The sequence below is a fragment of the Hyalella azteca genome, unplaced genomic scaffold (assembly GCF_000764305.2).
Source record: "Hyalella azteca isolate HAZT.00-mixed unplaced genomic scaffold, Hazt_2.0.2 contig10753, whole genome shotgun sequence".
Classification (NCBI taxonomy): domain Eukaryota; kingdom Metazoa; phylum Arthropoda; class Malacostraca; order Amphipoda; family Hyalellidae; genus Hyalella; species Hyalella azteca.
The window spans coordinates 53,502-67,070 of record NW_025940776.1 but is presented as its reverse complement, the minus strand read 5'-3'; the positions used below and the strand labels follow the sequence as shown (position 1 = coordinate 67,070).

Genomic DNA, 13,569 nt, shown 5'->3' with positions numbered 1-13,569 from the left:
ATGGGGTAACTTAGACCGGCGGGGTAACTTAGACCACTTTTCGTTTTTTTTACAAAAACCCCCACAACTCAAAAACTATTTGACATAGAAACAAGTTTAATTTAGCTAGTAAGAAAATGGCATCATTTATAAGAAAAAAAGTGGTCTAAGTTACCCCATTTTACGGCATTTATTACGGATGTCAAGCTCTATCTTTTTTCACTGTGCGCCATGTCTAATCTTTTAGTTTACTGCTCATCAAGTAATAACAAAAACTGCTCATAAAGTAACAAAATATTATCAACTCTCACTATAGCAAATTTTCAGACCCCACCGATCAACACAATATTTTTAACACTCCATATTCCAACTAAAACACAATATTTCAGAATGACGTTTTGGTAGTATACTCATTTCAATTATTTGAAAAAGAATTTTTCTGTACAAAACAAAACTTGTATAGGTATATATATGTGAATATTGATAAACTTTATAGAGTAAAGAGACAATAGGAATTCTGCACCAAGCTGTGAAACAATTCATTCATTGGAGCAGGCCTAAATCCAAACTGTTGAACCATCTCACTCTAGATAAGAGATGAGCCACATAAAATTTTTAATAGATAACTAGAACATCACAGTTACTCACGCATAGACTTGACATGATCAATCATCTGTTGGGGCGTGGTTGACACCGGCACATTGTTGATGAGGATGAGTCTCCTGAACACACCCACGCTCTGGCTTGATGGGAAGTTCTTCCCAGTAGCAGCACTGGCAGGAGCTGCAGCAGCTGCAGCAGGTGTGGTGGATGCCGGAGCATCAGAGAGCCTGGACCAATAACAAGCTTTTATTGAGAGAACACAACATTGCTGAAATTTTTATCCACTCGCATATTGTGGCCATTCATGGACTCTTAAATCAATAAATGGGGAGAAAAACAAGCAGTTGCCAATGCTCACATGACAATCAAAGGATAATATAGTTAATAATAAATAAGCCAACAAAATGCATTTGCCGCTAGATAGGAGGAAAGACCTCCAATATAAATTCAACATCTATAGAAACAATTTAGATAGTCTATATAATACACTACATTTTTCTAGACTAGTTAGAGATTTGTTGAAAATCGTCATAGCCATGATATACTGCAAAATATTCAAAGCACATGTAGCACATCTCACCGGGGCCCCAGCCTGTTGAGGACTGAAGTTCTGGAATCCACCACCTCAGTTCTGTTGAATCTCTCATATTCTTCTTTATCTTCCTCTTCTTCTTCCTCTTCCTCCTCTACTTCTTCCTCTTCTATCTCCTCAACCTCATCAGTCTCTGTCTCTGTCACAGTCTCCATTGCACATTTTGTGTTATTTTCCTGGAAGTTGCCGGCATCACCAGCATCACAGCTGGCGGACACACCGCTGGTGTGAGTCGAGTCCACACTGAGACGAGCAGCAAGTCTTTCTGAAGGACCAGGCATCTGTTGGGCTGAAGTTTGACTTGACTCACTTTCTTGACCAAAGGTACCAGCATCTTCTTCAAAATATTCCTCATCATAGCCATCATAGTCATCAATGACTATACCAGCTGTGTCCTGCACCTCCTCCATTTCTTCTTCAAAATAGTCACCCATTGTTTACAACTCAATATTGTACCATGCACTACATCTGTACTCTCATTACCAAAATCAGGATGATTGTTATTCTCTGGAAGAGATGTTGAACATGAATTTAACATACGATTGTGATTTGATGAACCTTCAATATAAACCAAATTCTGTCAGGATATTACTGGGATCCACATTACTGGTGAGGTTCTGTCCATAATTAGTGGTGGAATTTTGAGGCATTGTATAACAGTGAGGGGGTTTTAAAATGCAATAAATTATATAGATATTTAAATAGATTAGGTGTAAGTTGCAATGTTATAATTATTAGCTTTATTCAGGGTGATAAGGAGGGGGGGGGATATGATGGGACTATGTAATTTTGTATAATAGGATTCTTGACAACAGCATTTGGGATGATGAGATCTTTCAAGCTTACATTTGGTGTGACAAGATTCAGGATGAAGGAACTGAGCAACTGGGAAGATGGGTTTTGGGATAATTCTTAGATTTCATGAATTACAATCAAATGGGGTAATAAGGTGTAAAAATGTTATAGCAGCAAAACTAATTGAATCATTGCAAAACTATGAACAGTGGCATAGGTAAACTTCAATATTTTTCCTATCTATGCAGTATACAGGAAGTTAAGAAATTTTACATTTACTATCCCTTAAAAAATGTTATAAGGTGATATTTTGAAAAAGTATTTCTGCTAAGGTCTGTAGTAAAAATATATATACCATATTAAAAAATTTCACTCAAAAAAATAAAATTGCAGACAGGTGTTGGCTTTAAAACTTTATTGGCAGAATTTGCGCACCTCAATCAAAAACAAAATGGCTGCCATTTCTGCAAGACAAGGTAATAAGGGGCACCACTAAAAGCACATTTACAGTAAAACCTTGGTTAGCAGAGGCCATGGTTAACAAAAAATTGGTAAACAACAAAGAATTTTGATTAAATTTACCTATCTCAGCCAAAAAATTTCACTCAGTGAAAAATTAATGCATCATTGGTTTTCACAAAATTGTGCACAGAATGTCATATATAGAATTGTGCACTGGGCAACATAGAATGGAAAGTAATGAAAATTGTATACTATGATATCATTCATTGAGGGACAACAAATACAAATCATAGAAAACATTATTTATTCTGCATCTACATCATCTATAAATGAAGAGGAGGACTTCAGAGTACTGTTAGTAATGGATGAAGGATGAGTACACTTTGCATGCTTCAAAAAACATTTTAAAATCAAGTTTTATATCAAGTGTCCCATATTACCCAGTTCCCAGGGGTAATTCTGGATGCTTTTCTTTTGTGTCTGGCCCAATGCCTACCTCTGCCACCAGCCTTACCCTACCCTGGCCCTCAGCCCCTCCAATGCCTCAACACCTTATCCCGCTGCCAATACCCTACTCACTAATTTAGGCCCCATCACTCAAACTTCCTATGCTTTGGCTACCGCCCTGAACCCCAAAAATGATGACTTAGACAATGGTCTGCCATCATCCCTTTCAACTCTTACAACCCTACCATCCATACAATCCACCTAAGTTTCAGATGTACCCTCAAGCAGGCCACTGGCAAGCTTTCATTTTTAGAAGACTTTTTCAACTTTTTGCTGCTTTTTATGTACCAACAATGTTGAACTGTTGAATATTGGCAAGACACCAAATAACAATCTCATGTATAAAGTAATTTCACTGTTTGTTAACACGTTTTTCTTTAAGCAGCTTTGCGTTTGTTTGTTTGTTGTTAACATTGCCAACAAAAATTAGCCCACTTCTCATTGCTCTAGAGATCTGAAATTCGGCACGCAGGCTATTTTCGCCTAACAATTTCAGATACAATCATAAAAACTAGCCATTAGAGACCTAAATTAGCTTAATTGAGTAAAGTATATACATATATATAATATATACATTGTATGACGTGCGGGCGCTGACGTTATAGACGAGCAGGCGCTGACGCTGCATGTCATCAATACGTACGCCAAGTCAAGTAAATTGGCTCGCAACAACGTTTTTCATGTATAGCAACAGACTAAAAGGAGAAAATAAAATACTTTAAAAAAATTTTAAAAAACACGTTTTTCTTGTGGACTAAAAAGTAGAAAATAAATTATGGCTCGCCCCAAAAAAACGTGGGTCAGGCTGTACGTTCACCATCAAATTTCCAAAATTCATGTGTTGTGTGCTTTTCGCTTTAATCATAAATCTGCCCGACACACGTTGAACTGTTGAATATTGGCAGGACACCAAATAACAATCTCATGTATAAAGTAATTTCACCGTTTGCTTTTTCAATGTTTTCAGATTAAAATTCTACACTCATACAGAGTGTATGCATGAGCATAGTGACATTCTGGAGTTGGGGGAGAGGGTGACAGGGAGGGGGAAAAGTTGTAAAGTCCAAAATCCCAAGTTCCAACCCACTACTTTTCCATGAAACCCACCACACAACTGCTGATTTCTTCTAAGCCAAGACTCCTTACTGCATTGGTGGCGCTGAGGATACATAGCTCAGAAGTTGGCAGGAAAAGTCGAGTGACATCATGGATCATAAGTGATAAGATAGGACACTCATTGTAACAGTGATGAAATTAGATAATATTCAGGCAGGGTTTGTTTACAAGCACAACAAATTGCTACAATTGCATTCCCAGATCAGTATACATCAGCTTTGTAATCAAATGACACCTCAAATGCCTCTAATAAATACTTTAACAAGATTGGAGAGAGCTCAGCCTCCTCTTAGTCTTACTCTTAGGACCTAGAGGCAAAAGGATCATGAAATCCTTTTTCCTATCATCTGCTGAGTGCTGACACAACACTTGACTTGACTTGACTAGACAAGTTAGACGCTTGAGGCCTTTCTCAGAGGCCTGTTCATCTCTCCGAGACTATACTAACTTTTGTACTATTAGCAAAAGGCGGGGGTGGCTGGGTTGCAAAAAAAAAAGTTAGTGTCTATTTCTGGCATGATGGAGCATAAAGAGTAGGCAAATGAAGCCAATGTTTATCAAGGCGACTCTTGAAAGTATCCACAGAAAGTGCTTAGACAACATTCTCTGGCAAGCTGTTCCAGTTTGTGATAATATGTTGAGAGAAAAAGTTACTTCTAATGTTCAGACTGAACTCTGAAGTGGCTTTTTTTGGAGTTTTAAAGAATTTTCTTGGAGGTCTCTTGCTGTAGCATGTAGCCATCACAAAAATAGGGCATGGGACTGGCCCACTGGGATGTCATAGTAGGCTCCATGCAGGAATTTATAAACCTCAATCATATCACCCCTGAGCCAGCAGTGTTCCAAGCATGGTAACTTCAGCATCTTAAGCCTATCTGAGTAGGGTTTGTCCTTTAATGATGCCAAGAGTTTTGTTGCTTTTCTCTGGGTCTGGATGTCTTCTATATCACTACAGAGTCTTGTGTGCTCACTGTGCTGGTTGCCAGTGACTTGCCACACACAGTGCCCGTACTCAAGATGTCAAGAAGTGGGCATACAAAGCTCTTACACAGTTGAACAAATATCTTTTTGGTTAGGTGATCAATAGTTCTAAGTTTTGCAAATGATGCAGATGACTTTCATTGCCTTTGCTGTGCACTGAGGTCTGAGTGACATGCTTCTTGAAGAAGTTGAAGACTTGAAGGAGTGCTTATTGTCTAATACATAGTGGCAAAGCAAAGAGTTTTTTAGAATCTCCCTCAAGTTCATTTTTGAGTCCTACTCCTATATATAGGTATACCAGTAAAGTATTCTGGATAGGCTACCTGCATTATCATACATATGAAATTGGTTTAAATCGCGAGTAAATGAAGAAATTAAAAATTACCTGATTCTAAAAAATCAGTGGTTTGTCACTATGGCCATCAGTGTACCTATATTGTACCCTAGAATCGTTGGAATGGTCATGGTGGTGGTTCATAGTTCATTCACATCAAGTTTGAAATTGATGCAAAAAAGATTACAGATCATGTAGGCTAGTCATTCCAGATTTCTAGTGTTCCAGTGAATCCAGTCCAGCCAAGTGTTAAACCAGCAATTTTTTAAAATCTGTTCTTTTTATTATGAATTTATTATTATTAATTTATCATTTATTCATCATTTATTTATAATTTATTTATAAGTCTTACTGTCTTATGGTGCAGAAACCATGAAACTGTAATTTATTCTGTTCAATTCTGCTTTTGGCAAATTTATACCAATAATACCATTCATATCTTTCAGTTTTAGTCACAGTCACTCACAGACACTCACGGTCACACCTATTTCCCCCACCCACCTGTAGTAAGAGACTAAGTGTCTTGACCACAAAATTTATATTTTACATGATAGGGGATGAAATGAAGTGGTTGCAACTTGCATGATATGGGAATAATGGGATGGAATGAAGTATGGGATCTGGGAGGGACCAGGGGCTGGGAGTGATAATAATTATAGACAATATAGACATTTGATGCAGTGATGCTGATTGCTGATATACCAATACCGTAGCGGCGTAGCCTAAACCATAATTTGCGATATTAACTTTTTTCACATATTAGCATTCAATATTGTATATAAAGCCAAAACAGCAGAAAAACAGAGTATTTTAAGAGCTGACAAACAAGAAACTAACGAATTTCTGATAATCGTATTTTAACTGGCTGCACTGCTAAGTGCTAACTTGCTGAGTAAGTGCTAATTTCAAACGCACAAGTCTCTTCAACAACCACGCCACCGCTAAAAGCAATTAATAGAAGGAAAGATAAACCATTAACTACCCATAGATGACAATTTTCACGTATAAATAACAGATTGAAGCTTGTCTATCACATTTATATATGATAATTGACTTAATTGTTTTTTGGCGACAATTATTAATTCGAAAGTCGCTTGAAAAGTCAACCATGGTTGACGCCATTTTGTATCCTGTTATCCAATCGATGCCGTGAATCTTCAAAACAAATGAACTGCCAAAACATCTATAAAATATTCACTTTGTTATTCTTCCACAAGTTTGATTTCAAGACTAAAGTGTAAAATCCCTCATATCACGATTTACATATTTCATTTTACTTCATTTGGATAGCAAAAACTATATTCCAATTATGTTGACGATAAATTAATTTCTTCCAAACTACTGAAAAAATTTAAACGAAATGTTGAATATACAACATTCTAAGTTTCTAACTACCAAACGATGACGTTTAATTTATGGAAAAAAATTCGATTTTGCCTTTGCTTGCGTTTTTTTTTTCATTTCACCTTCATTCGTGATTTAAATAGCAATACCTGTTTAAATTTGCGGCGGTCAAGAAATTTCTTCTGAAAAAGTGAACAGATTTGAACGAAACTTCGTATTCATGTACCTACCTAAACTCCCAACGGTGATATTTAGCTCGTGGCAATTTTGTCTATTTTGCCCTCGTTTGCTAGTTATATGGCTATACGAATACGGCTCTTGGTCGATGCAAATTTAAAAATCGGCTAGCTTCAGAAATGCCGATCGTTTTTCCGTATTTGCATCATCTACTTGCATCAGCAGGTGCTAATGCATCCTGCATCACCTGCAAGATTCTGATGCAGGATGCTAATGCATCCTGCATCAGAATAACCTACATCTGAAAAATAAGTCATCACATTTTATGAAATGCGAAAACTACCAGCGAATACTCGCAGCTAATACTAGTCGACGAATCTTCATGATGGGAGGTTGACGAAAATTTCTGCTATGTTCAGCTGCGGCTCAGAATGTCTTCTTTCTCCATAGTAAAGGTTGGTTTTATAATAGACACAGCCAAAAATGGACTTATCAACGAGGATGCTATGCTGTATGCATAACATGTATGACGGGATTTAGAAAAATCCTATTTGATATATAAATTAGATTGCAGTCGCGTGACACATTTTGCACAAATATGCAAATATTCAGATTAAAACTAACAACGGTTTTAACTATTCAACACAATTAAGTCGAGACGTGTACAATTAAGCCACTGTGTGGACTAAAGCACCAGACCGAGCACTGCAGGTGTCGCACTGAAGTTAACCATGCAATTGTTCTGTCACGAAGACGATTAAAACCTATGGAAACAAAAACGAAATAAGGAACATAAAGAAATTACCGATTGACAACTTCAGGTGGATATGAACCGTTTGCATTATGTAGACAAAATTTTCGTCTATATATGCAGGTTTTATAAAATACTTAAATCTGAAGCATCAGAGGTACAACCAAGGGCCTTGAAGTCTCTCTGAGACACAGTCACGTCACGCAGTTCAATGTAGAGGCGCACAGCAAAATGAGACGGATGAGCAAGATGTGATTCGTAATGATCATGCATAACTCGCATGTATTACGGGTGAATAACTTCTTAATTGGTTCCATCTTCAAGTTTTTGTACGTTATTCATCCTCAGTTACGGTCTTCCTTGGCTAATGGATACATTAGTGTGCGGTGCGCATCAGCGACGGATTGACGTTTGCATATAAATTCTACGTCCAGGTTGCTGATCACAGCTGCAGGAATTATCGTTCGGAATTGCTCCTTGTTAATCCGCCTCACTCTGTTATGCGCCGTAACGCTGAACTGTGTCAAAGAGCGATCTCAAGATGCTAGGTTTTACCTCTGGTGCTAATGATTTTACGATTTAAGAGTCCCTGCGTCGGTACAGTTCATACCCACTTGAAATTGTCAATAATAAGGTTTTATGTTTCTGGCTCGTTTCTTTCTCCTTATTTTGGCTTGAATAACTACGTGTAAATTTATCTTGTCTCTATGGATTGTATGATAATATTTTCTAAAAAATTTTAACCGATGATTGAGCAAGTGTTCGAAACGTTTTCTATGAAGATAAGACGAATTTATGAGACAATTTCTTTGCTTTTCAATTTTTGATGAGGCACCAGATAATACTTTCCGATACCAATCGCGTTGCCTGAGGCTCTGTGTAATAATTTCCCATAAATCCTATCCTATGATGCACTTAATAATAAAGATAATTTTTCATGAGGCCCATCTGTATGATGTCGGTTATATTTATACGTTTATTTTATTTTTATTGCATTTTAAATTCGAAAATTTCTTCTCACTCCTACTGCATTGAAAATACGTTAATAATGGTAGCGTATATCTGTCCTGAGACGGTGAATTAGGCGCGTTTGCGTTAAGAGGCTCTATAGGAATTTATGCAAGCAAATGTAGTAAATGAGGGGAATTGTACTTTTACATTTGAATTTGAGTAACGATAATCAAGTGCACATCCAAAGTTACAAAATCACTGTTGGGAAAGATATTAAAATACATTCTAAACACTTTTAATCACTATGGAAACATCACTCTAAACTGTTAAGCAGAGATTTGAATAAAAGACTTCAAAATAACAAGTCTCTAATCGCTGTTCGAATAGGGAAACGTTGATCCATGGAGCGGTCCCGTGGTGTAGCACTGGAGTAGAAGCGGCCCCATGGAGTAGTACTGGAATAGGAGCGGTCCCGTGGAAGCGGTCCCGCGGAGTAGTACTGGAGTAGGAGCGGTTCCACGGAGTAGTAGTCTCGTGTTGTCTCGAAATTGAATCACGGCCGACGCGACTGTGGCGTTGATGTTGGCCGTACAGAAATGTAGCGAAGTTGTAGTCATCACTTGTAGAATCGTAGTGGAATTCGTAAGTGGAATCGTAGCGGCACCGATGAGTCACAGTTTGAATCCTATAGTTTGATGGGATTCGCCAATCCCGTGAATCCCATCGCTTGATGCTCTTAATCAAAATATTTTCCAAAGAATCCTATCGCATGATGCACTGAAAAAATTAATTTCATATAATCCAACCGCATGATGTATTCAATAAAAATAAATTCACAACAAAAATCCAATTGCGCAATGCACTAATTTATACAAATTTCTCGTCGCATCAGTGAATAACAATTTTTTACCTTGATTTCACGGTTGTCCGTGGTGCCTTTCTGGCCACACGCTCCTGCGGCCAACTAATAGGATTATAAATAAATGGAATTAGACCACGAAACCCTGAAACGGTGCTCAGGTCACGCAAACCTGATAATTAATGTACGAGTTATTCGAGTCTACGAGTTTAGTTTATTTTGACTCACTAAATCGGTAGTGTAATTTAATTGCTCTAAAGACTAATATCTGCTTGCTATGATATCTGCAAACACGAAATTATACTCAGGAAAAAGTTTAGGTGCGGCTTCGTGAGAAGCACAAGCACAAGTTACAAGGAATAATCACGGAATCAAACAAAGACTCAAACATGAAGAGTCAAACAGAGGACGGTTGTTTGGTGCCCAAGGTAGCTGCCTCCTCAACGTCATTCCCCGCGAGGTGTTCAAAGTTTCGAGGCGTCAGTGCATGGGAGTTCCTCTCACGACTGGGTTTGCTTTGTGCGCAGTTTTGAAGTCAACATTTCATGCGTGTTTTGTGAGATTGAATTGAAAAGTTCATCGCCTGTTAGTAGTGTCAACGTACGCAGATATTTTGATCATCACTTCTACGTTATATATATTATGCGATATAGTACGTACGATACATTATGCGGTACTAGACGGCCTAGTTTGGAACTTGTCTTTTATGTGCAATTCGCAAGCAATTCCTGGTTTGGTGTTAATAATGTTGAGGAATTCAAGATGTTAAATATTCTGTGTCCGGTGAGGTATCTCTCTTACTTATTTTACTTGAAGCTGAACTATTCATGGAATTACTTATGAGTTATGACATTTAAAAAAAATATTATTTACATTTGAACCTTTACTATATCGTTGCAAAAAAATCTTATACTATTATATTATAGTCTATGATATTTATTTTATTATCGCCTCCTGTATTCGTATGCAAGACTTTCTGCCACAGCTAAATTTAGGACTGGATGTTACTCCAAATCAGTTCTTCCGTCCGGGACCAACAGCCACGGTAACGACATTAGCGGTAAATTTTACTAGCTAGGGCTGGATAAAATAAGCTCGGTTGTGGTGGTATTCCTTCATTTAAGAGACCCTCAGCCGCCTTATATGGTGCATTGGGAGAGGAGAGTGCCAAAGAAATATGGATATATATATATTCTAGGCCAGACTTAGACTGGTAATTTTTTATTCAAAACTACTCGTGTGCCTTTAATTTTATACTTTTTATATGAATATGATGAAACTCACCAGGTATATGTGAAACATTCTCCGCTGATCAACAGTAAAATATATCAATTCAATCCAACTTTCTTGTGTGAAATAAACATTTCTCAAACTTCTAAAATTAACAATCGAAAGTCAGGAAGTCACCATGGGATCACACCACTGGACCACGTTTGCGGTGATATCCCTGATTGCTGCAAGTGAGTAAATCTGAATTATTGAAGCATATAATTCAGAAAATTAAAAATAGCAGCAACATAGTCAACAGCGTTGACTGCCTCCTTACGAATAATGTTTACTAGCTGTGACATCGTAAATAATATAAACTGTGATATTGAGACTATCATAAACTGCCGCACTGCTCATAATGCTAACTCTGAAATTATAAATAATACAAACTAAGACGTCGAAAATAGTGCTAACAGAAACTGTTTAAACAATTGTAACCGTATGGCGGTAAATAGGAATGACCACAGCCTTTTACGATAGCCAACCGTGAAACCGCAAATTCCGGTAAACTGACAAAAACCTTTTAATTAACTATTAAAAGGTTTTAATATTGCGTACTATTTCATCTTGAACAATAATGGCTGCGATATTGTACAAAAGAAAATCATTTCGACCTATAACATGACCGAGCGATGGTAATGTAACTTAATTGAATTTACCATATCTGCGTAAGAGTTGCGCTCAATATTAAAGTGTAAGATTTTGCCTTTCTTTTGTACATTTTATATCTAATAAATTGATACGGCGACATTAAGTTCAATGAAGATCGTGAGTTTGTGCAATTTTATATATGTATGATTGGCCACTGAAATAAAGAACTGCAATGAGTTACGACTTTACGACCATCGTAAGCCTTGTTTGAGCATGTGCTGCGCTCAGTGAGCACGTGCTGCGCTCAATGAGCACGTGCTGCGCTCAGTGAGCATTTGCTGCTCTCAGAGAACGCTCACAGTTACCATCACTACAGGAGTGACAGCAGAGGCAGACTGCCAGGAGGGCAGAGCGGCGGAGAAGCTCTTGTTGCACTTCCAGCAGGACGCTCCCAGGGGCCTGCCAGGTGGGTGGCGGGTGCTGCTCTTGTTGCACTTCCAGCAGGACGCTCAGGTGGGTGGCGGGTGCTGGCAGGTGGGTGGCGGGTGCTGGCAGGTGGGTGGCGGGTGCTGGCATGTGGGTGGCGGGTGAGAACCCGTTTATTACGTACGTAGCGGCATTTGGACGGTGTAAGAGTAACAAATAGTGTGATATATTCTACCCATAATTACCTAAAATATCTTCGTCACTGCAATATTTTATTTTTTACCTTCTTCAAACTCTATTTTATTCACTTTATCATCTTTCAATTCCCCGCTTGAGGCCTGGACCTTCCCCCCTGGATGCCGCTGATGACTCCCCTCCAAGTGGGGCCGGTAACCCTGCTGGACACCCGCGCCCGTGGACTCAATGACCTCGTCCTCCATGACCTCCACGTCCTCGCCCACAACTTCACGGTCAGTTCACCCCCATGGGGGTAATGTAGGGGAGGGAGGTAGCTAGGGGTGTAAATAAGAGTTATTCAGTGTGCTGTGATGGAGCAAAATATATGGGAGTTATGTAGCAGATATGGCCGAAAAGTTGGGTGGTAAATAAGCCCTGTTACAATACAGTTGTTTGCAATATTCAATATAATTTTACATATGTTTCATTTTATTCTGTAATAAGTTAGATATATATAGTAATTTATTATATTTAAACGTTTATAAAGGACTTATTAGGTAAATGGGAGTTATATATTAGAAAATATCTGTTAAAACGAGCTGTTATAGAGTATACTTTCACCAATCGTAAATTCAGTAGTCGAATGCATGTGTGTACCTGCAATATTACTATGTACTTATTTTGCGCTGCTGTAAGGAAGCAGTACACTTGCAGATGATGTTAACTTACATTGCATATTGTTAGCGCTAGTTTTTCACTCTATATTTCTGGGTCAGGGCAGCGTGAAGTTAAGCCTGCCCATGCTGCTTGTGGAGGGCGTATACGAGATACCAGGGTTGTGGTGGACCACGACGGGGCACTTCAACCTCACCCTCACCAACATCAGCGCTGACACCACCATCAGCATCGCCGTGCTGCCCGATGGATGCTTCTACGTCTACGACTATCAGGTAACCCGCGGGGATTTGAGGGATTACGGAGAATTAGGGAGGGATTACGGCCGAATATACGGAGATTATGTTGGATTAAAGTGAATGATAACAGTGTAAGTTTTCATCATGTTGACAGTGTAAGGGATTATCATGGGAACATCATTTTCATCATGTTGGCAGTGTAAGGGATTATCATGTTGACAGTGTAAGGGATTCATCATGGGAACATCATTTTCATCATGTTGGCAGTGTAAAGGATTATGAACCACAATATTTAGTACAATAAATACCAAGTTAATGAACGAATACTTTAAGAAAGCTGCAGGTAAACATTTCCTTGTACTATCTCAAGAAATAATTATAATTCTAAAATTCCATTTACATTTAGCATTGCAAAACGCAACCTCAATTTGTCAACCAAGATGATGCGCTTTTACCGGAATAACCACATCATGTTTGAAGGTAACTCTCATTATCTTACAACAGTACCCTTCATATATAAGAAATTATAATAAGATGGCAGAAATTTCTTGATTATATGCGTACAATTTATGACCAGAGAGTGCATTTGAATTTTCAAGGAGTTGAACAATTCTTAGATGACGTTGGTAGATCAAAAGGCAGATTTAGCAAATAATAATATATTAACGACGTTTCGAATGTAGCAACATTCATTTTCAAGTTAAGAGAAGCATTGAATAGTGAAATTTGGTTGGACATAAG

At 38.2% G+C, this 13,569-nt stretch overlaps 2 protein-coding genes across 2 annotated transcripts in view; one reads left to right on the top strand and one right to left on the bottom strand.

Moving 5' to 3' along the window:
• LOC108680865 overlaps window positions 1-1,676 on the bottom strand; it is a 29,195-nt gene extending 27,519 nt beyond the window's left edge. The window contains exons 1-2 of the mRNA XM_047882567.1: window positions 1,163-1,676; window positions 628-809 (exon numbers count right to left, since the gene is read on the bottom strand). Of these exons, the coding sequence (XP_047738523.1) occupies window positions 628-809; window positions 1,163-1,608 (628 nt within the window). The 5' untranslated portion in view covers window positions 1,609-1,676. The remainder of the gene's footprint in view (window positions 1-627; window positions 810-1,162) is intronic.
• A 9,062-nt stretch (window positions 1,677-10,738) lies between these two features.
• LOC125178545 lies at window positions 10,739-13,110 on the top strand. The gene is made up of 5 exons (XM_047882566.1): window positions 10,739-10,911; window positions 11,688-11,777; window positions 12,074-12,207; window positions 12,691-12,864; window positions 13,096-13,110. The coding sequence occupies exons 1-5, from the start codon at window positions 10,860-10,862 to the stop codon at window positions 13,108-13,110; spliced, it is 465 nt and encodes a 154-aa protein (XP_047738522.1). The 5' UTR covers window positions 10,739-10,859.
• Window positions 13,111-13,569: the final 459 nt, after the last annotated feature.

What these genes read in the sequence shown, in the direction of transcription:
- LOC125178545 (XM_047882566.1), top strand. Translation starts at nt 10,860, where the DNA reads ATGGGATCACACCACTGGACCACGTTTGCGGTGATATCCCTGATTGCT. An exon ending in GATATCCCTGATTGCTGCAA is followed by an intron (nt 10,912 to 11,687) that starts GTGAGTAAATCT and finishes CCATCACTACAG; the next exon opens with GAGTGACAGCAGAGGCAGAC. An exon ending in CGCTCCCAGGGGCCTGCCAG is followed by an intron (nt 11,778 to 12,073) that starts GTGGGTGGCGGG and finishes TCCCCGCTTGAG; the next exon opens with GCCTGGACCTTCCCCCCTGG.